This window comes from Macrobrachium rosenbergii, chromosome 21 (genome assembly GCF_040412425.1).
Source record: "Macrobrachium rosenbergii isolate ZJJX-2024 chromosome 21, ASM4041242v1, whole genome shotgun sequence".
NCBI lineage: Eukaryota > Metazoa > Arthropoda > Malacostraca > Decapoda > Palaemonidae > Macrobrachium > Macrobrachium rosenbergii.
Genome location: NC_089761.1, coordinates 59,826,701 through 59,849,687, shown reverse-complemented (window position 1 = coordinate 59,849,687; position 22,987 = coordinate 59,826,701). Strand labels below are relative to the sequence as shown.

Sequence of the window (22,987 nt, the reverse complement as noted above, 5' to 3'; positions counted from 1 at the left end):
TACCTGCGTTTTCTCAGTGGGAGGGAGCGGGTTTGTTCCCTCTACCACGCCCCTCTCCCCTTGGGGTGGTGTTAGATTTTCCTCTGTAGGGGTTTTGCCCCTTCCTCCCCCTTGCCACCCTGTTGAGGCCGTGAAAAAATCCACGGCCTTCATATGTAGGGTTGTATGCTGGTGAGGATACATAGGAGGGCGCCGCTGGTTGAACCAAAACATACTGCTGGGGTTGGGACTTAGAGGTAGATGGCTGGGCCACTGCCGAGACCGGGACGGCTTGAACCATCGCCTGATGAGGCCTCTTATGTCTCCTGAACCTTTTTCCTCCTCTCGCCTGGGGGCCGGTCGATTCTGGGGTCTTGGCGCTTATAAGTGGGAATTCCCACCGAAGCGCGAAGACTCTGATTGGCCCGTAGCTTCGGACATGACGGATGTAACCTCTCCTTCAGGGAAGAGGTTAGGTCCCCAGATTGAACTTTTAATGAGCTTGTTAGGCTCGTGGCGGATTGTAAGCGTCAGCAAAATAAATTTCCTACATTCCAGCCTAGCCATAACAAACTCATGCAAGTCTAACTGGAAGGTCGCCAGGAAAGACTTAGCCAGGACCTGGAAAAAGGGTTCGCCCGAGCGGGAGACGGGCAGTAGCCTCGGTAAGACAGCCGGAGCTCAAGGACCGGGCTAACTTAGTCCGGGTCTCAAACTCCGCTTTAACAATGATTCCGGCAGCTTAGGAGTTGCTCGCTAAACTGCGTGGAAGCGCAAAGAGGGTCCAGCTTGCCTACAGTGAAAGTGGACGGGCGTCTACCCAGAACTCGTTACTTCCTGGGAATACCAGGAAGTAGGGTCTGTTTCCTCAATTGAGGAAAGGGGTTCCCATCGAGGCATGCTCGGTCGTGGCCAGAGCAATTTTGTCCATACAAGGAGTGGGAAGATCTTCACCTAGGGTGAACATTGTGAAATTGCCCTTGAAAGGGGTCAATTTTGTGTTCACTGCCTGCCACTCCGTCAGAGCGCAGGAGAGCCGACTGGGCTTGGTCTCTAGGGATGATGACAGTTTCCCTAGAACCTTGTTCTGATCAATCCAGGCTTCTTCGGTAAGCCTCACGGCCAGGATAAGGGGGCAAGAGATCGGGGGAAGAACTCCAACTCCTCCAACCGTCTCGTGCCCAGACCGTCTAAGGTGAGTTTGCCATCATGTTGGATGGCCCGGAGTGCGAACCGCCAAGGGTTTCCGACATCAAACGGCGGAGGTCCGCAGTGTCGGGATAGAGTACTGCGGTTCGGCTTTAGGTTGGCGAGCCAAACCTTCCAGTACACTGTCATAAGTGGCAAACTTTTCTGAGATCTTCTCAAATCTCGAGTCTCAGATCCTGCGTGAACTGTTTGTACAGTTCAGTGGCCAGGGCTTGTGCGTCAAAAAGAGGCTGGGGAGGAGGGCTTGGTTTTGCCGCCTCTTACTCGCGCCTTGCCGGAGGAGCTAGACTTACTCCCGAGGCTACCGGTCCTGGGACCTTAGCTTCGACGGGGAAGGGCAATGCCTTCTTAGAAGTCGAGGACTTATAGCCTTCTGCTTTTTCCATGAAGTCTTCAACTTGGGGATAGCAGACGGAGCTCTATCACCCAAACGAAGAAGACTTCACAAAACCTGAAAAAGATGATATAGATGAATCAGGGAGTTAAACAAAGAGGGGCCCGCCCAACATCCTCACTTACCTCTCCACTTACCACCTGGTCCTGCTCCGTATTCATAGGTTCCAAGTCGAGATTTAGTGCGGCAACATCCTCCGAGACCTCGGCGTACAAAAATGTCCACTTGAGGTGGCTGGGTCGCATCAAGGATCTGCTGGATGATAGGGGTGGCAAGTTCTTCCGAACTGCTGCGCCACCCGTGCGCTGGGTAAAGCAGGTCCCTCAACCTGGCGTCGAGGACATAGGGCTTCCCCGACGGAACATTTCTGCCGAACCCAGCCACCCAGGCCCGGAGGGATTCCAAGGCAGACTTCTTGAATTTTCATCCGCCTGCAAGGAAACCTGTGGTTAGTCCGAATGCAAAGACCGACGGAGGATATAACCAACGTAACGTATGAGGAACATGGATCGGAGGAAAGAAGACTTTCACTTACCGACTCGTCTTGGATGGTTGAGGAGAGAGCGGCAAACCTCACAGCCATCGGGTGCCAAACAACCAGGTCGCTCTAGCCGACTGCACAACCCGCGTGGGTCCGCACACTACGTGCCCGTAGGGTTGTTGAAGAGAGGCGGTACACCCGGCTCCTCACAACGAACAGTCTGTAAAGGTAACCGCACATGAACCTCACACTCAAAGCAAAATAAAGCCGGCAAGGCCGGAAACTTCAACTACAACCGAATACTCCGGTGTAGAAGAACTACCAATTTAAACTGGGCCAATAAGCTTTAAATGCATCGATGAAGTTTATGGATTCATACCCCAGAGGACTCCGGGAATGAAGGAACGAGAAACCAGGAACCAACCATAAGGGCTGCCAGAAAATTAACGGGCGGAGCCCCAGGTGTGGGACCGAATCACGTATATGGTAGAACAAAATAATAATAATAATAACAATAAACAAAATTAACAATGATGGTAACCCTCCGGGTCTGTATGCTAGCATTACATAGAACCAACTCACACCTATCTCCCCGCCGGAGAAGCGAATGGGTAAAGGAACAATGTTCATAATATACGGGCGGGGCCACACCTAAACCCAAACTTCGTAGCTCGATGGGGGAGACGAGAGGCGAGACAGGATCCGAACACGCCGAGCAAACGAACCACCCACCCCACCACAGCGGCTGGGGACGTCATGGGAGGGAGCGAATCCTCAACCAACAGGAGAAGTCCCTGACTGGGAGAAAACGCCATCTAGCGCCACCCGCACGAGGCGCAAGGCTGGGGGGTAGTGGGGAGGAGAGGCTACCAGAAGGGGAGAGGAGACAAGGAGAACATGATACCCGCTCAACTGCAACCTTCCTTCCCAAGGAACTTGGAAGGGAAGCCTACTCCAGTGAGCTACACAGCCCAAAGCCCAACATCTCCCAGGCGTAGCCTAATAAATCCAAACCTAGCATAGGTTAGGAGGAGAGAGGGGTGCAAAGGAGAGGAGAAACCAACAGGAGAGAAATTTTGTGCCGAGAGCCAGCAGCTTAACGAAAGCAGGGGATAAGAAGGCGACTAGCCTAGAGGAACACGCCCAAAGAACTCGATTCCTCCAAATTGGGGAAGAGGACTAAGGGGCTCACTCTGACCCTCAAACGGACCCTGAGGAACAGCAACAAAACTCCTCAACCTGATCTCCGCACTCCAGGCAAGGGATGGAGCCCACACTACGACCATCATACAAAAACAATAAAATAAAATTACGTTCACAGGAAGTGTAGCCTACCTCGAGAGTAATTCAAAATATTTATTAGGCTCATCAGAGGCAAACTACACAACCAAAAACAAAAACAAATAAAACTAAAACATTAACCTAAAGTAAGAGCACCATCTTCAAGAATAACATAATAGCCTATGAGACTAAATGAAAGGAACCCGACCTGGTGGGGGTACAGGATGGGGCAACTCCTATGCAAAATAAAAACTAAAGTGGAGGGAGAGCCACCGCACGGAACCACCAGGAAGGAATTCAAGGGCAAAAATCTAAAAATATATAGCGACTGGGAGAAAACTCCGACCGAAAAGAACAGAAGGAGTCGCCGCTCGCCATGGCTGATAGGGGACGCCGTGGCGCCATACTAAGATCCCAATATTTATGAAAATACGAGACCAAAACAGCCAACAATAGATCAAAAGCCCCACAAGAAGATGGTACTTAACTTAGAGATGGAAAAGGTGCTCAAGCCATCGAGATGAAGAAAAATAAATCCAAAATAGGGACGAGCACACAAAAGAAGCTTAACGTAACACGTGCTAGAAAATGGAATGAAGTAGGTGGCGCTGGTGTCGCCGCCCTGGCGGGTGTTGAGTGTGGAGCTGTAACGGCTCACCGCTCTTTTTACTGGGGGTTTTGATAAGGAGAGATCTTTCGAGTATATTTCCGTGGTAGTGGTATTTCACTCACCCTTCATTATACCGGACGTCTTCTAAAAAGACGGTCGACTGGGGTAGTAACCCCAGCTTTCCTGAAAGCTCTTTTTCTCTGGTATATCTAGCATTGTTATACCTAGAAATTGCGTGCTGCAATGGAATTTCACCGGGTGACACGGGACCTTCCTCAGAAATAGATTTTCCTCTGTCAAAATCCCTTTTTGATAGATCTTAAAAACTTATGTTAATTTTAAAGTGCAGGTCGGTTTGGGCTAGGAACTATGTGCAGGGTATACTGTGGGATCTTAGGCAGTTACCAGAGAACCAGAAGGACAGGTCTCCATGCATATGGTAGATTGAGGTGCTACTATATTTAAATAAATAAAACCAAATTTTCAGTACAGTATATATAATTCCAGTTTACATTTATGCCCCATAACAGTCAACAATTACTAATCTCTCTCTCTCTCTCTCTCTCTCTCTCTCTTTGTGAATAAAAATTCCTCTTGGTTCTCATTATGTTGATCAATGCTGCTGTCACAATTCCGAGAGGTAATTTTTGGCCTATATTGTTTGGCTGGTTGGTAATTGTATATATATACTGTGATCATAAAGTCATGCGTGTGGTATGATACAAATGGGTCATACAGAATTTTTTTCATATGGATGGTAATTGTAGGCTTATGTTATAGGTTTAGGGTTTGGAAATGCTTTAATCACAGCTGGGCTTCATGAAGTTGGCAAATGCATCTCCACAATTTAACCTTCAAGTATGAAGTTGCAGAGGGATTTGTGTACACTTTTTTTTTTTTTTTTTTTTTTTTTTTTTTTTTTTTTTTTTTTTTGAGAAAAATCTTATAATCTGGGAAATACAGTGGGTAGAGAGATGAAAGATGAAAGGTGTTCAGTATCTGGAAGATATATTGATATCAAAGATTGGGGTGGTTTGGACATGTGATGAGAAGGGATAAGGCACTGTTAGCCAAAATAGAAATTCAGACATAAAAGTAAACAAGACTGAAGCTAGTGTTAACTAAAATTAAATGGTTTATAGGGACCATGTCATACGGGAAGGTCTAATAGACTTGTAAGATATATACTGGAAGTACAATATAAAATTTTTATCACCTTTCAGCACTGAACTTCTAGGAGTTAAAATTTAGTCAAGTTAGGGATTGAGTTGGGTTCTTGGTGATATGTTTGAGTAATGCAAATAACAAAGTTGATGCCTTATTTTGTTGTGGTAATGTTACCAGTTGTATTAAAAATGATAGAAAATTTAGTTTTTAATAAAAACACTATGCCCTCATTGTTTTTTGTATGGGAGTTTGTTTGTAGTTGTGAAAAATGTTGTTCTGTACAGTGTATTTGCTAGAGTCAAGTATTGTGCAGTATCCTTAGTTAGTCATATCAGAACTGATGGAAAATACAATAATCTAGTTCATTGTTTTCATTGATTTAGCACTGATTATTTTATTTTTTCAAAGATTCAGATTTTTATGACAGAAAACATAATTTTCATATGAACCCATAGTCATAAAAACCTTAATTTGAAGTGCAAACCACGAATGAGGGACTATTATTGATTGATTTGTGAAGAAACAAAGCAGGTCTTTATAATGTAGAACATATTTTTGCACATAAAGCAATCAGCCATGTATAGCCCTCATTCATTTTCATTTGGGCCACAAATGAGATTTTTTGATAAATTGGCCATCATTTGAATGAATTTGTTAGCATATTTAGTTTATTAGTTGTTATCCCTAAATCCAATACCAAGCCATACTGGAGAATATATAAATAAACTAGTGATAAATTTAAAAAGGCAAAAATTAAGAGTAGAAGATTGGGTTCTGAAGTATAATTGTGGGTCACAATTTTTCCGAGGCATTTTTGTTCATCTGTAGCTGTTTAGTGGAAATGAAATTGAACAGTTTGGCTTTGGATAATGTGCATACTAAATTAGGAGTGTTGTTGTAGTATTTTTCCCATTAGATTGCTAGAACATTGCAAAGAGGAGTTGCATAAAGTACAAGATATTTTGTTTGTGCATTTTAGATTTGTGTTTTGAAAGCAAGCGCGCGCGCGCGCACACACACACACACACACACACACACACACACACACACACACACACACACACACACACACACACACACACACACACACACACACACACTCTCTCTCTCTCTCTCTCTCTCTCTCTCTCTCTCTCTCAGTGCAAAACAAAGAAAAGTTGAACCTGAGGTATAGTTTTCTGTTCTATCTAGGCAATTCCAGTAATTCTTTATCTGTTGTGCAGTATTTTCCCTTAATCTATTGTTGAAATAAAGTAACTAAAACAATTAGAATGCTAACAATTGGAATACTAATGATTTTAAATAGGGAGATTTTTCTTTTAGAAACTGTGCTTTATGATTGCTCAGATGGTTTTGCACACAAGTTGTATTTGTTTTTCAGGCTATATATGATGCACATAACAGTTAAAGCACATGAGATCTGAAATCATGCTATAGTTCGTTGAACAAGTAAGCACTGTATTCTTATTGGAAGCTTCAGTTTCAGTACAGATTAATTGTTATTCATGTTTTCCCTTGATACAGTATTCCATATCTCCAAGCGTAATACGAAATCATAGTTTATGATTTGAATAAATTTTATTTTAGCTTTGATATATTTTGTTTCTTGTCTTTTGCCTGTTTTATTCATCACAAGTCCCTGTCAGTATTTATATCTTAAGATGGGTTGATTTCCATTTATTTTGAGTATGGGCAGATATGTAGCACAGTTAACAAAACTTCAGATTACAGTCTGTTGTTTGCTTTAACCACTTGTTTTTATTATCACTATTTACTTATGTTATCACCATTGAATATTTAAGTAGGAAAAAATTATTTCCAGACACAAATGAGCTGTCCGTGAAGTATCTATTTAGTTAAAATATTTTCACAGAAATATATCAAAGGTTTTCTTTTACACTGGATGAGAAGTTTTCAAATTCTGAACCACTACAGGATGCTTAATTTTGAAGTACTTTGGGAGAAATGTATTGTTACCAACATGTTCTTTAAAGGGAAAGCTTATATTGTAGATATCAAGTATGGCACCATTACCCATGTGGTTATTACACTTGTATAAACAGTGCACAGTACAGGTATCTATTACTTCATGCTTACAGTAGGAATTTATTTTGAAACATGGCATTGATCCGTCATGTAGTCTATTGCCATAGAACATTAATGAGTTTTGTGTCTCTCGCTACCTGATTCCATTCATCTGTGGATTACTCAGATTCAGGTCAGTTGTATTCTTTTCCCTTGAGGTATGAAATATGAGTCCGTTTTTACCCTGGGTTGGACTTCTCCATTTATTTCCATTGTCTTCTTTTCCTCATACAGTATTTTCAGTTGTTAATAGGCTGAATCTGTCAGTTTAATTTTTTATAGTTGACAGCTTCACAGTTTTATGACTATACCTTGGGATGGTGGCTGTTCAGTATTGTTAAACAACATTTGGGAATACATATACTGTACAGTAATTAGTTTTCTTTTTTTCTGGCTGAATTGCTGGGTGTATTGAATATTGTGCAGTGCTTTCTGTCAATCTTTGGTATGTCCTAACACAAAAACCTTTGGAGACTGCAAAGATGACTGCAGTTGTTAAATGATGAATACCCATTTATTGGCAGTAATGATTTTGTTCATGTAGTAGCAGAGAAATGTCTCAGGTTTGTCTTGCATCTTTTGCTTATTTTTCTGCAAAAGACTGGCAAAAGCTTGCTTGATTATTGGCATACTTTATGCTTCTCCTCTTTGTTAGTTTGAGGCATTATTTAATAAGTTGAAATTCTTTTTTGTAGTGTAGTGCTTTGAAAACAGCTCAGTCTTGTTTATGATTGCTTTCAACCTTGTTCCCTCCCCTTACCTTTACGTAAGCAGGATCAGCTTAGTCAGCTTAGCTACTTTGTAAGTGTAGTTCAGTTACCTTTAAGTGGTCCTTTAATACTGCATTTGAAAAATGTAGGATTGGACTGGAAGATATTGAAAAATAGGATATGTATTTAGCTCTCCTTTGTATGACTGGCAAGTCTGTGGTACAGTAATGCCTATTATCATAGGAGGATTGAGGAAAGTTATAAGCAAGTTTTGACCCTCTTCACTATTCAGTCATTGATATAGTTAACTAGAAGTGTTGTAACTTTCCATTAGATCTTAATATGCAGCTTTTATAAGGCATCAAGTTGAATTTGCGTTCCTTTAGGAGTTTTTGAGTAGCAGTATTGTGCTTTGTCAACCATTTTTGAAATTAAAAATATAATTCTGAAAATGCCATAATTCAGTACAGGAGCTGCTGTTTACTGGTGGCTAAAACTGCAGTCAGTATGGCTCGTTAAATTATACTTGTTCTTTTTAGTGATTTGCTGTCATCTTTACAACCCATCATCTTTGGGAAGTGGCAGGTATTTTGCAATATTGAATTTGACAATAAATTAAAACACATTAAACCAGCTGTTGGATTCTGGGGTTCATCAATCCAAAGAAAAAAAAACTTTACATTGAAAGTATATCCTGCTCATCCGACCTATGCATAACCCACACCACCCAATCCTTAAGGTTAAGTGTATAGTGTACAGAACAACATTTACAATCAGACTTATCATTGATGATATAGCTTTCAATCAACAATGTATATTAGATCTTTGAAAGGCATTTTATCAGAAACCCTAATGGAAATTTATCTCATTAGTGAATTCTTATTAAATTGCAGTATATTAGATACGATCCATTAGAATCATTAAGAGCAACCATTTTGGGGTCAGCCTTATATTAGAGTTAAGTTTGTAACTCACAGGTCTGGAAAACTATTTTGATAATAATATTCTGATGATTGTTGGACACAAATTATTTGTGAAATGCCATCTTTATGTTCTGAGATCCTTCACCTCTATGAATTATAAAGCTCTTCACTAAACTTCATTGTTTTTTATTTGACAGCCATAAATAATAGAGTGTGATAAAATTGTGTTAAGGGATTACATGGTCATAAGGTTGCATATACAGCCAGAAAAAGTAGTAACTGCAGAAGTAATACATTAGCTTAGATCAACTTTCATTATACATTGCATGTGAGAACCATCAGCACTTAGTGAAAAATTTATTTAATGACTTGCCACTTTAGTGGATGTTGAAGTTTTTGTAGTGATCGGACAGGTCTTGGAAGAAACTAGTTCTGTGTTCTGGATACTGTAATTTAATACATATCACTGGGAGGTGATTTGATAGTAATCACAGATGTATGGACACTGAGAGGTGATTTGATGGTAGTCACAGATGTATGGAATTTTGTGCAGGAAGGAAGATTGGTTAACATTCATTACACAGTATGTGCAAGAGTAAAGATTATTTTTAAAACTGTAGGCACTACAGAATGAAGTATATTATGGAGTGAGATATGAAAGTAACTATTATTGGAGCTGTCAAAATTGTGAGCAGTTTGTCCATTATCCCTGTTCATATTAAAGCAACCAAGCCTGCATATTATACAAGGTACACAATATAATGTGTGTGGACATTAAATTTAATGAGCACAGAAAATGTCATGTTAATTCCAAATGTATATTTTTGAATTGAAGTTAGTGAAACAAAACCTCACCTTTGAGTGATGTTGGTAATCACTGATGGTAGTTTAGCCAAGTCAGTGTTATCAGAATAAATTGTGGATATTTATTAGAGTATGTAGACTGAATTACCCCTGTAGAAATTGCAAGTTAAGAGATGAAATTGTTGGCTGTGGTATCTTAAGTATTCTCATAAGGTGGTAATATTATTCTTGAGTGGGTGATTGTTAGTTTGTTGCAAAGCTAAGTATTAGTTGAATTAGATAGGCTAAGAACATGGCTGTAAGAATTGAAATTTGATGAAGCTGGCATATCTATAACACATGGCTTTATTTTAGTCTGGTCATTACAATACTGTACTGTACATAGAATTCTCATTTTGTCATGGCAGTATTCTGGAGTGTTTGTTTGTCTCATCTTCATAAAAATTATGGATATTTTTTATTTTCTTCAGCTGTAGATCTTGTTTCAGTTGATTAATGTCTTGAGTAGGGTGTTGGAGAGGAGGAAACAAGTGGATTCACAGTTTATGAAGATTCATTTGATAATACATTTTTTTGTTTGTTGAAAAGACTTGGGCAGTTTTCATGTGGTAGCATGTGTGTAGGTCAGATTTCAGATATATGGCAAAGTGAATCATGAATGAGATTATTATTTTTAATATGATTTGATGCACATCTGGTACCCATACTTAAGTGTGCATGGAATCTGTGTGTTTTGTGTTTTGCAGTTTTCTTGTGATTAATGCTGTATTAAATGTTCTGTTGAGAGAGATAAAGTATTTCATGACATATATTTTGATGAGTGTTTGATTTCTGTTTACTTATAAGCTATATTCATATTATAATGCCAATATTTCTCAAGGAGTCCAATGGCATTCTTGTCACTTACTTTTGTACAAATGAGTTGACTACTTTCCCAGTTCTTTGCAGGACAATCTTTGAAGCATGTAAATATCCATATTACAGTGATATTGTACAAATGCTATATTTTAATTTTTCATCTTCACAACAATGATATATGAATTTGACACTGCCTTTCAAGTTTTTGTTTTCAAATTTCAAATACAAAATTAGTTGATTTGTAGTATGGATCAAGTTCTGCATGGCAGCATTGTAAATGTCTTTGTATATTTTTCTTATATGAGCATCTGTTTTTATCATGATATTAAAAACTTTATTTTTACATTCATCAGGTCATCCACAATTAAGTAAGTAAAGATAACAGTAGTTATATTAAGTATAATAGATTAATAATAAGTAGATATCAGGATTCTAGTTTGTAAGGCAGAAGCTGGTAACTACTGCTGCTCTCATATAATTGTGTGAGAAACCTTTTAGAAATGAAAGCAGCTTGGACATTGCTTGTTCAGTACTTGTAAGTCACTCCAAAGATTTCATGCCAAAATTTTTGTCTAGATATTTCTCTTAGTGAAACAATGTCATCATTAACTTTGTTCTTGGTTGTTATAAACATTCATTTTGATGGTAATGTTAATTTTGAAGTACAGTACTTGGTAAAGCTTAAGAAATTTTTGGATGCAACTAAAAGTACTATTATTGTATTCCTTAAGTGTTGAGGCTTGAAGAAACTTTTGGGCATATTCAGCATTCTTGGAAGTTTAAATCAGAGCTCCTTCCCTAACCCCTATTTCACCATGGCTTTTAAAAGCATAAATGTATTGTTTTTCATCAACTCCATTAAAGATTTTATAATAAAAAATCATATGTGAATGTTGTTTATGAGGGAAATTACAGTTACCAGAAGTGATTGGATTTTAGTTCTGTTAGCAGTTTTTAATTTTGGTGTTAGTTTTAGAATAGCGTTAACGATGTTCCTCGGGTCTTGAGATAGAATTAAGCTTCCAACACTTCAGGATATGATTTTTTTCCTTGATGAGAAGGCAGCAGATATGTCATTAGTTTTGTGATGGATATACTGATTGTTTATGTGCTTAGTTATGACCAACATTAAATAATGTTCTCGGAAGATGGATAAAATTTTCACATACTAACATGCCCAATACTACCATTAGAGTCTCTCTCTCTCTCTCTCTCTCTCTCTCTCTCTTTCAAGCAGATTAGAGGATTATACTGTATTCCATTCCTTAGCATCTAAATATTTACTTTGGATATGGCACATTGAAGATGTTTGATTTTTTTTAATTCCAAATTAATATTTTTTTAATATTCTCATTTTTTCATATGGTGAGAGATTAAAAATGAACTATGCAAGGAGTTTAGCAGGAAATAGGTATTAAAAATTTTTATGATAGCTGGAGATTTTTTTATTTTTTTTTTTATTTTTTGTCATTTTTGTAATCTCTTATGCTCATAACTGTTGACTGTGCTCTCATGTAATATTTGAGATGATTGGTGGGAAGGATTGAGTTTCCATTTGAGTTATTTTTTTGGAAATAGAGGTGTATGAAGCCAGATCACAAATGATCTTTCCCTCATTTAACACTTTTTTTTACAAGGAATTGTTCCTTCTGGACAACATTATTTCAAAAAATGTCTTTGGTGGATGTAAACCAGTAATTGGGAAATAAAGATTGATTATGCTAAACTTTGCTGCTTTAATATGGTGTTAGCCATATCTCTTTGTGGTTGTGGGAATATTCAAGATGCACAAGCCAAAAAGGTAAATGGATTATGACTTATCTTTTTCAGTAGCAGCACAGCTTTAGAAAATGGGGGATGCTTTCAAGGAACTAAAGGAAGGTATGGGAATAATAGAAAGAAATTATGCTGTTGGAAATTAAGAAGGAAGGTGTAGCTTGCTCACTTACTTCATTCATTCACTGTACCTTAATTTTTTCTTCCTTACTATGTATACCTACAGTAGTGGACTCAAGGACAGTTTCATTTACAGGTGAATGTATATTGGATAATAACTAAGGAGGAGATAAATGTTTTATTAACAAATTGTTCATATACGGAACAAACCTTCCGGTCTTTACGTATGGGGAAAAAACTAGCGTAGATGGATCTAGTTAAAAATAGAACAAGGTTTGGTGGTATCAGTGTATCAACCAGTAGGGAGAGAGAGTAGGCATAACCTGTTATATACCATTAGTGAAGAAGGATTAAATAATTAATATTCTTACTTCACCCCTGTTTACTGTCATGAGATCCCATATACTGTTTGTTTTTAAATCATTTGCAAAGATTTTGAAGGACTTTCATTGGTTAGGGTGTTATCATAATGGAATCTTAGTTTAATATGGTCTTTGCTCCACTTCTGAAAGAGCTTGGGGAGTGTAGAGTGTAGATAGCTTCGTATCTGGTTAATTTGACCTTTGATATGAGATTTCTTTTAGCTTACTATATAATATGAGATTTCTTTTAGCATACCATATCTATCTCATTATTACTGTTCTTTAGCCCTTCCCTGCTTCACCATTTCTATGAACAACATAACACGGATATAATTTTTTGCAAGACCAATGCATATCTGCTGGCTAATAATGAAACTTATTTGAAATACTTTCCATTAGGAATGAAAAGTAATGGTTAAGGTTTGGTGTAGTGGTTTTAATGATATAATAATGGGTCTCTTTTGTGAACTGTTAACTTTCTTGGGGGAGTCTCTTGTCTTGAAAGGTTATGCAGTATGTCAAGAATGACTACAGTAAATACAAAACTGCAAATTTAAATTGTTCCTATTTGGTTACAACCATCGCCTTTTATTTATGAAGTATCCTTCAGCATGATCTGGAATGGCTGTTGAATCTTGTTAATTAAAATAGCAAAAATGGGTGGGTCACCCACACCATCTTCTCATTCCCCCTTTATTCTTTCTTCATACCTTGCCCTGTGCATCGTGTAATTACTTTTTGCTTGTTTGTTTTTTTTACTTTGGTTCTGTTTTCTCCAGTTAAGAAGAATAAACAAGACCAGCGCCAATGTGGTCATGGGTGACTGTGTACAGTATGTAGTTGCTTCATGTCTCCCCAGTTAATAAACCCACATGTATATTGTACTATTTATAGGAGAAGGGAATGTACTCATTCCCTTCCATGCGATGAATATGCCTCTTTGACTTCACCTTAGTTGGAGAAGTTTGGCAAGAGGAGGAGGAAACCTAGGAAGTATCTGCTGTATCCATTGGAGGATATCACTCCTCCAGAAATGCCGGCAATCCTTATGGAACCTTCTTGCTTCCAGCTACCATTCCTCTTCCACGTGCCTCTGGCTCTTCATCTCATGTCGAGATGGGGAAGCTAAAGAATTATGTATCCTCCTTTAACTACCTAGAAAAATCTAGCCAACTTGGAACATTCCAGGTATCTGTTACTTGCTGTACTCCAGAACTTGCTTACAGAAAGAAAGACTAACCAACAAACTACTGATATATCTACTATTGATTCTGCAGTTCCAGAATTTTCCTCATTTACAACAGGTCATCCTTCAGTGGCTGGGTGATGCCTGTAGCTGAGCATGCTGACATTGTGACTTCTCTCCCTCCAGTCTCAACCACCCCAAGGGTGTGGAAATCAACTAAGGAGTTGGACAAGCTGAAGAAGAGGAAGAAGTAAATTTGTTCCTCCTCCTCCTCCTCCTCCTCATCTCATACTTCATCATCATACTTCATCATCATCAACTTCCTCATCCTCATCCTTATCCTCATCCTCAGACTCAGACTGCCTTCCTCAGCACAAGAAGAAAAAGAGGTCTGTCTGGGGACTTCACCTTATTGCTCTTCCTTATGACAGAAGAGTAGAGGTGCCAGTTTGTCACCTTGTGAATATTGTGCCTCTAGTCAGGCATAGTGCTTTGGCACATGCCCACTAGGACATGAGGATCACACCCTTGTTTTTCCACTGTGTGCTATTGGGTTCACACTGGAACATAGTTGCAAAGCTACCTTACTCCCCCTGCTCTGGAACTCTGGTCTGGGGATTGGGGTGTGGCTTGAAGTATCCCCCCCCCCCTCCTAATAGCTTTGTGGAGCCACAGCAGAGTGGGCATGTACAGCCTGTTTGCTCTCTGGATGAGTGAGCTACAGGTCAGGATCTCCCTGTCAGTCACCGTCAGCCACTGTTACTCTAAGGAGAGATTTCTGTTTAATTCTTTCACCCGTGTGTTGCAACTTCTTGCTCCTCTACCTTTTTGATCTCCGTACTCAGTTGTGAAGGAGTATTCGAATTGAAAGGTGTTAATGTTTAGGTCCAAATTGTGTGTGGAGTGGGATCCTGTAGGTTCTGGTCTGCCTCCTCTGTTGATAGACTTATCTGGTGTTGAACAGCAGCAAGATTGAGAGAAGAGACTTATCTGGTGTTGAACAGCAGCAAGATTGAGAGAAGAGGTGGAAGTCTGGTGTGTTCCCCCTCTTCTCAGAGAGAGGGGATTACTCAGGATTCTAGGATTCATTAGGGCCTGAGGGACCTGCTGCTCTAGAGCCTCTTTAGGCCAAGTTGGAGCAGCATTTTCTGGAGGTTATTTTGCTCATTGATGAGCACAGTAATCTTGGGGAGGCAACTAAGGCTTTCAACCTGCCCATGATTTTTACTGTGGAATGGATTTTAGCTCTGATATGGAAGGGAGGCCAGCAGTCAAGTTGCTATGGTCTCAGCTCATGATGTTTTGAGGAGGTGAATGCCCTGATCTGCAGGTCTAGGAGTTCATATACCTCCAATCTTCATATTTGAAAGCCAGTGGTTGTATCCCTTTATGAGTAAATAAATTTTTAAAGCAGTTTATATTTTTTCTTTGTATGCAAACCAGACCCTCTCATATAAGTTGTATCTATCTCATCCACCCTACTTTGTCCCTGTGGCTGAAGGAAAGAATGAAGTGGTGAGGGTGGACCCCCCCTCTCTACCCCATTATCTCCACTATTTTAACTGCCTCGTTTACCAAGTTTTCATTGGCCATTCCAGCTCATGCTGAAGGATACTATATACAAAAGGCTCTTGTTTGTATACCTAAGAAAAATACAAATTGCTTAAAAAATGTATGTTAATGTTGTGTATTTTCAGTTAAAACATGGTAACAGTAAGTCCAGGATAAATATTGTTGTGCATAGATATCAATGTCTGTTAAATGCAGTACTATATAAATTTGTTGCATTAAGACATCATTTTACAGATCAACTTCAAAATAAAATAATTATTAATTTGTGCAAGTTGATTTTTTGTCATTGTTGACTGATGCTGCAGTAATCTTTCATGTTGATAAATTTTTTCATAGTCTAGTGTGGGGAAAACTTGTTTGTTTGATCAGTTGTTATGAAGGTTAAAGGTTGATATATTTAATTTATGAATGTTAAAAATCTTTGAAACTACTTATTATTTTTACTTGGGCATTTATTGTACTCTTAAATGCATGGTGGATAAGGAACACTTATATTCATAGGAATTTGTGATGGCATTGGTGTAGGGTTTTTTTTTTTTTTATAAAATTGTTTTTGTATGTTGCACTTTAATGCTTAGTGTATGATTTTTGTTTGTTAGAATAAATTAATGTGAAGCAGTGCAGGGTGTTTTTTTTGTTTGTTGTAGTATTGTAAATCTTTTAGCTGCTACTTTACTTTTATTGTGTATTTATGTTGCTTAATAGATATTTATAACCCAGTTTATGAATTAAACTTAGATACAAGCACCACGAAACTAGATTTATTCTTACTGGGATACAAATTGTCACATTTTATGTGGTGTGCCTTTACTGCACATGCATAAATCAACTGTGAGCTAGGAAGCCAGTGTATGTCATGGTGGAGATGGGGGATGAGTGGGTGAATACTTGTATTCTATCCATGCTATCTAGTCTTTTTCTTTGGCTAGCATCAAGAGTTGATGTGCGTCTCTTCTCTCCTTTGTATGACTTGGACTTGAATGAGTAGCCCTTAACTTTCTTATTTTTATTTTTAGATTGTTTTTTCTGCTTTTTTTTCATTAGTTTCTCTGTTATCTTGTTTTTTAAAGTGGAGCTGAAACTTTGGCAACACCTGTGTGGGGGATGTGGCCACCTGTGTAGTTGCTTTATGCCTCACACCTTGGTAGACCCTCATAAGCAATGTTCTTTTTGGAACGAATATGCTAATTAGTCTTCTTTGTGGGGGAAAGTTTGGGAAATGTAGGAAGGACAAAAGATGTTTACAGCGTCATTGTGGGTATACCTTATGGGAATGCTACCAGATGTAGATTTTTAATTCAACTGGCTTCCATTCCTTTTCCACCTGAGAAAGTTTCCTCATCTTGCAAAGATGGCTGTCCTGCTTCAGAGAGGCTTGTTCATTCCCTTTCATCAGGTACTGCTAGGGTTAGTGGTCCTCAAACAGTTTCTTTGTTCATCTGATAGATGATGATGATGATGTTCCTAGAGCAGATAAGTTGTCATCTCTTGACCATGTGGAAAAAATTTTAATACACTGGATATTCCAGATTTTTTTGTTAGCAGCTTCTCTTGATGGCTTGGCAAAGAAGAAAATGGATTAATCTTCGAAGTTGGCTTGTCAGATGATGACTGCTGCTGATACTGCCTCTCCTCTGTCAACAGCTCCTGTGACTTCATATGCCATAAAGGAGGGCATCCTTGTACTGCAGTAGGCTGTTTGGAAGGTGATCCTCCAGTAGATTTTTTTTACATCTTTGGTTCTAACCGTGACCAAACTGCCTGTGTGGAAGGCATGCCCAGTTTTTGAAGAGGAGAAAATGCGATCATTGATCTTCCCACTCCTGGTCATCGTCGTCTTCTCATACTTGTCCTCTTCCTTTAACTCTGTCCCCAGATTCTTCTCTGCCATGTAGTCAAAGAAAAAAGAAAAGGATCTAAGGGCTTGTGTAAGAAGCCCAGATGGACCTCTCATGCATGTTCCCCCTCTTTGGAGAGGGTTGGGGGTAGAAGATCACCTACTGATTGTTGTCATACATCTGCAAGAGCCTACTTAAACAAGAGGAGTGCTTCCTCTTTAGATAAGAGGTCTGCTCCCTCCTCATCCTCTTGTGAACTCTTGGGCTCACATCCAAATGAGTATGCATATTTTGCTAACCCAGCTATTCTCCCTGTATCTCTTTTAAGGAGTTGCATAGGGATGAGGTATACAGTACTTTTTTTCTTCATTCTGGCAAAAATGTACTTAAAAGTGGGCAGTACCTTCACGATGATTGGTTGAATGTAACATGTTCAAATATTTTATTTCATGCAAGTACTTGATTATCCAGATAAAAGCTTAATAAATAGCTCACATTTCTCTCTCAAACATATGTTATGTTTGTTAACCCTTTAATGCCGAAGCCCTATTTACAAAAACGTCTCCCGTATGCCGGCGGCGTTCGGTGAGTTAGCGCCGAAGCGGAAAAAAAGTTTTTTTCCAAAAATCACAGCACGCTTAGTTTTTAAGATTAAGAGTTCATTTTTGGCTCATTTTTTTGTCATTGCCTGAAGTTTAGTATGCAACCATCAGAAATGAAAAAATATCATTATCATATATAAATATTGGAATATGACAGCGAAAAAAAAAACTCGTATATAATTGTATACAAATCGTGCTGTAAGCAAAACGGTTAAAGCTAATGAGTTAATTTTTTTTAGTTGTATTGTACACTAAATTGCAATGATTTTGGTATATAACAAATTTTAAAACAATCAAAGCAACACAGAGAAAATATTATCACAAAATGATGCATGAATTGTAATGTGGACGTAAAAAAATGTTTTTTAAAAATTCACCATAAATCGAAATATTGTGCTAGAGACTTCCCGTTTGTTGAAAAATGAAGCTAATTGATTGAATATTACTAGACTGTAAGTGTTTTAGCTTACAATTGCAGTTTTACCATTTCGTCGAGTTAAAGTTGACCGAAAGTCGAATTTTTCTATTTATCGTGATTTATATGGAAATATTTCAAAACTGATAAAAGCTACAACCATGAGTTATTTTTTGTTGTATTGTACATGAAATTGCACACATTTTCATATATAAAACTTTATGTAACGACTAATATAAAGCAGTGCAAATATTACAATAACGAGACGAAAGAATTTGTGAGATGTTCGGCCGAGTTACCGCGCAGACGTAAGGAAAATGTTTTTTTTTTTAAATTCACCATAAATCGAAATATTGTGCTAGAGACTTCCAATTTATTGCAAAATGAAGTTAAACGATTGAATATTACTAGAATGTAAGAGTTTTAGCTTACAATTGTGTTTTTTTACCATTTCGGTCGAGTTAAAGTTGACAGAAGGTTGAAATTTTGGCAGTTATCGTGATTTATGTGAAAATATGTCAAAACTGATAAAAGCTACAACCATGAGCTATTTTCTTTTGTATTCTACATGAAATTGCGCACATTTTCATATATAAAAGTTTATGTAACGACTAATGTAAACGATGCAAACATTACGACAACATGATGAAAGAATTTCTGAGATGTTCGCCGAGTTCTGGCGCGCAGAGCGTAAGGAAAATTTTTTTTTTTTTTTTTTTTTCAGAAATTCACCATAAATCGAAATATTGTGCTAGAGACTTCCAGTTTGTTGCAAAATGAAGGTACATGATTGAATATTACTAGAATGTAAGAGTTTTAGCTTATAATTGCATTTTTTACCATTTCAGTCGAGTTAAAGTTGACGAAGCTTGAAATTTTGGCAGTTATCGTGATTTATATGAAAATATTTCAAAACTGATAAAAGCTACAACCATGAGTTATTTTCTGTTGTATTCTACATGAAATTGCACACATTTCCATATATAAAACTTTATGTAACGACTAATATAAAACAGTGCAAACATTACGACAACATGACAAAAGAATTTCTGGCGCGGACATAAGGAAAAAGTTTTTTTCAAAAATTCACCATAAATCGAAATATTGTGCTAGAGACTTCCAATTGGTTGCAAAATGAAGGTAAATGATTGAATATTACTAGATCGTAAGAGTTTTAGCTTAAAATTGCGTTTTTTGACCATTTCGGTTGAGTCAAAGTTGACCGAAGGTTGAAATTTTGGCAGTTATCATGGTTTATATGAAAATATTTCCAAACTGATAAAAGCTACAACCATGGGTTGTATTTTGCTGTATTGTACATAAAATTGCGCACATTTTCATATATAAAACTTTATGTAACGGCTAATATAGAACAGTGCAAAAATTACGACAAAATGACGAAAGAATTTCTGAAATTTTCGGCTGAGTTACCGCCCGTGCGTAAGAAAAAAGTTTTTTTCAAAAATTCACCATAAATCGAAATATTGTGCTAGAGACTTCCAATTTGTTGCAAAATGAAGGTAAATGATTGAATATTACTAGAATGTAAGAGTTTTAGCTTACAATTGCGTTTTTTGACCATTTCGGTTGAGTCAAAGTTGACCGAAGGTTGAAATTTTTTGTAGTCGATGTACGGTACGTCCACTTGGCACCCAACAGACAATTTTAGTTGACGTATGATACGTCCAATAGGCGTTTAAGGGTTAATAACACTGTTGAGTTGAGAGACCTTAAAAGCATATGTTCACAAGTCGAAAAATAACACGGTTGTCGAAGTCAGCATCTTGAAATATGCTTCAACACAGTTCTCTGGAGTACCTCCACTTAGTTTGCAATGGTACTGTTCTCTAATTCAATGCGTTTTGCTTGAGACTGTCGGCAGCTCCTCAGGTTTTTATTGGAGTACAGTATTTGCTTTGGTCTCAGCTTGGGTTCATTTGATGGGCATTTTGTTCTGATGGTAAATGGACAATTGTGTGGTTCTAGCCTCTTCTAGGAAACAGCTGTTATAGGACAATAACAAACTTCTTTCCTTTTGCCGTGAACTGGGTATCATGGTCAACTGGGGAAGTCTGGTGTCATCCCCAAACAGCAAAGTACCTGGGAATGCTTTTAGGTTTAAAAGCAGTGGGAGCCCTCCCAGGAGGGTTTTGTGTAAGTAGGTTCAAGGAAGTAACAGTACAGTTCCTGTCCCAGTAGGAACAAACCACTTGTCTTTGGCAAGTAGTCCTGGTTCATCTGTCATCCTTAGAGAAGCTTGTGCCTCAGGCAGTCACCTTTGCTCGCTTCAGTGGCAACTGAAGCAGCATTGGTTGGCATATCAGGACTCCCATCTCAGCTTGTTCCTTTGAGTTGGGAAGCCGGGGAGGACCTGGCATGGTGGATGGAAGACAGACATTTCTTAAAGGGAACTCTGTCAAGCTTCCCCACTCCAGAGATACTTCTGCTCGAAGAAGGGGGTGGGGCACACCTGAGCAGAGAGTTTGTTTCAGGTAAGGTGCTACAGGACACAATTCATCTATATATCAATGTTCTGGAGATGTTAGCAGCAAGCCTGTTGCTCTCCTCGTTGGCCGCAGACCAAGTGCTGACACTTTTGGCCAAGGCACTAAGGGTAGGAGTTACCCCTAAAGCCCATGCTCCTTGGTCAACCACCTGTTCACAGGTATCACCAGACAATCCACTCCTTGCAACTTCATGCGTGGAGGTTATCCAGCACCTGCATGAGAAAGGCTTTCTTGCAAGGCTGTGAGGGAGGTGCCAGGATATCTATGTCCATCCGTTGTGAATGTGTATCAAAGAAAATGGACCATCATCTGTGATTTATATCACAGAAGGGGTACTTCTCCAGTAGGAGCACCTCTTCTGTGGATTGCTTCTCTCATTTTCTGCAGGAAAATGTTATCTTTCAGTCTTGTCACAGGTCTTCTAACAAAAATTATTAGACCACTGTACTTTGGTGGAAATATCTGTGCTACTGAGAGGTTTTGAACAGCTATGCCCTCCTTGAGAGCTTCAGCCTCTGGAGTTGGATGTTTCCTTAGTCCTGGAAACCTTATAGGCCTTTATTTTGTCAAGCATTTTGGAAATAGACCTATTCCTCAAGACTATATTCCTCTTGTCTTTGACCTTGGCAGTTTGGGGGTTACATGGTCTTTCATGTCTTGTCCCTCACTTGGAGGGTTGGGGATATCTTGTTCTGGAGTCATGTCATTTCTGATTGCAGACGCAGTTGGGAGCGTATTTCCTGGTGGGACTTGAGTCCTGTCTGTTGAAGGAAGTACCCCTCTCCTAAAGGGCAAGTCTCCACATAAAAGGTGATGGCCTGTATTCCCGTAGGGACAACTTCAAAATGTTTGAAACAGTTTGTATTTTTCTTAGGTATACCAACCAAAGCCTTTTATGACTTGAACATACCCCAGCCACCCTGCTTTGTTCTTATGACTGAAGGAAAGTGAGCAGATAGCATGGATGGAAGTGGGGGTATTCCTCCACTCACCCCCTATCTTCACAATGGCGCACCTTGTTTCCAAACTTGTGGTCGGTTCATGCATGAGTGCTGAAGACTCCATATAAAAAGTTTTGGTTTACCTAGGAAAATACAAATTGCTGCAAAAATTGGTTATATTTAGTTTAACCAGATACTTATTCTGATTTTTATGGATGAAATATATTAAGGTAAATTTTTGAGAATCCCAAACATTATTCTTGAGTTAAATGTGATAGGGAATTGGGTCAGCATCTTATGAATGTAGGTCTGTGGTTTGTAATAATGTGAAGTATGGAGCATTTTTGTCCTTTATTAATCCATAAAACTCTTATTTTATGTATGCTTTAGCTCCTGGCAGTGGGCTAATAATCATAAAAAGAAAAGAGCAAAGATTAATGCTAGGTGATATCTCTCCTCACTTGAAATTCTCTTTTTATATCACTTGCAACACTGTTCATTTTAGCCTTTGCTTCATTGGTGATTAGGTGTGTGGAAGCATCTTTGGTGGTTTCACTATTGACTTTTATTGTCCTGAGTCTACCCAGGCACCTGCAGCAGTGGACCATATTCATAGTAAGCTGGATAGTATTTTGAGCTTACTCAAGAAGGCTCCATCGGCTCCTCAACCACCAGACTTGGCCTTGTCTCCTGTATCTTCTTATGAGGAAGATGCTGTACTAATTCAGGATGCTTCCCCATCGGCTTATTCATCTTTATTAAGGTATCTCTGTTACCTTTCTGAGTTTCTTTTCCCCAGCAGCCCCGTCTTTGCCTGCTTCTGCCTTTTTAATGGAATCTCAGACTACTGAATCTGCAAAGTTGCCCAAGTTGGTACTCGATTTGAGCCTATGCACTCAATTTCATTAAGGCACTTAACTAGGAAGTTCCTTTTCCTAGTAGCCTTGGCAACCCCAAAACAGGTAAGTGAATTTTATGCAATGGATAAGAGAGCTGGCTTCTCCCAAGGGAATGCTGTTTGTTCCTTTTCCCTGGGGTTTTGTAGGCAAAAATGAGATACTTTATAAGCCATGGCCTTGTTCTTTTATCACTAAAAGTCTGTCAGAAATATTATATCCAGGTGAAGAGGAGAGAGCTCTGTGTCCTGTGAGGGCTTTTAAAGTATTA

General features: G+C 38.8%; 1 protein-coding gene across 21 annotated transcripts in view; it reads left to right on the top strand.

The window, feature by feature from the left end:
• lap (like-AP180) overlaps positions 1–22,987 on the top strand; it is a 425,173-nt gene that overhangs the window by 217,454 nt on the left and 184,732 nt on the right. For 18 of the 21 annotated variants that reach the window (XM_067123895.1, XM_067123896.1, XM_067123900.1 and 15 more), the window contains exon 4: positions 10,855–10,869. The exons of the other annotated variants lie outside the window; for them this stretch is intronic. In XM_067123895.1, the coding sequence (XP_066979996.1) occupies positions 10,855–10,869 (15 nt within the window). The remainder of the gene's footprint in view (positions 1–10,854; positions 10,870–22,987) is intronic. 21 annotated transcript variants of the gene reach the window in all.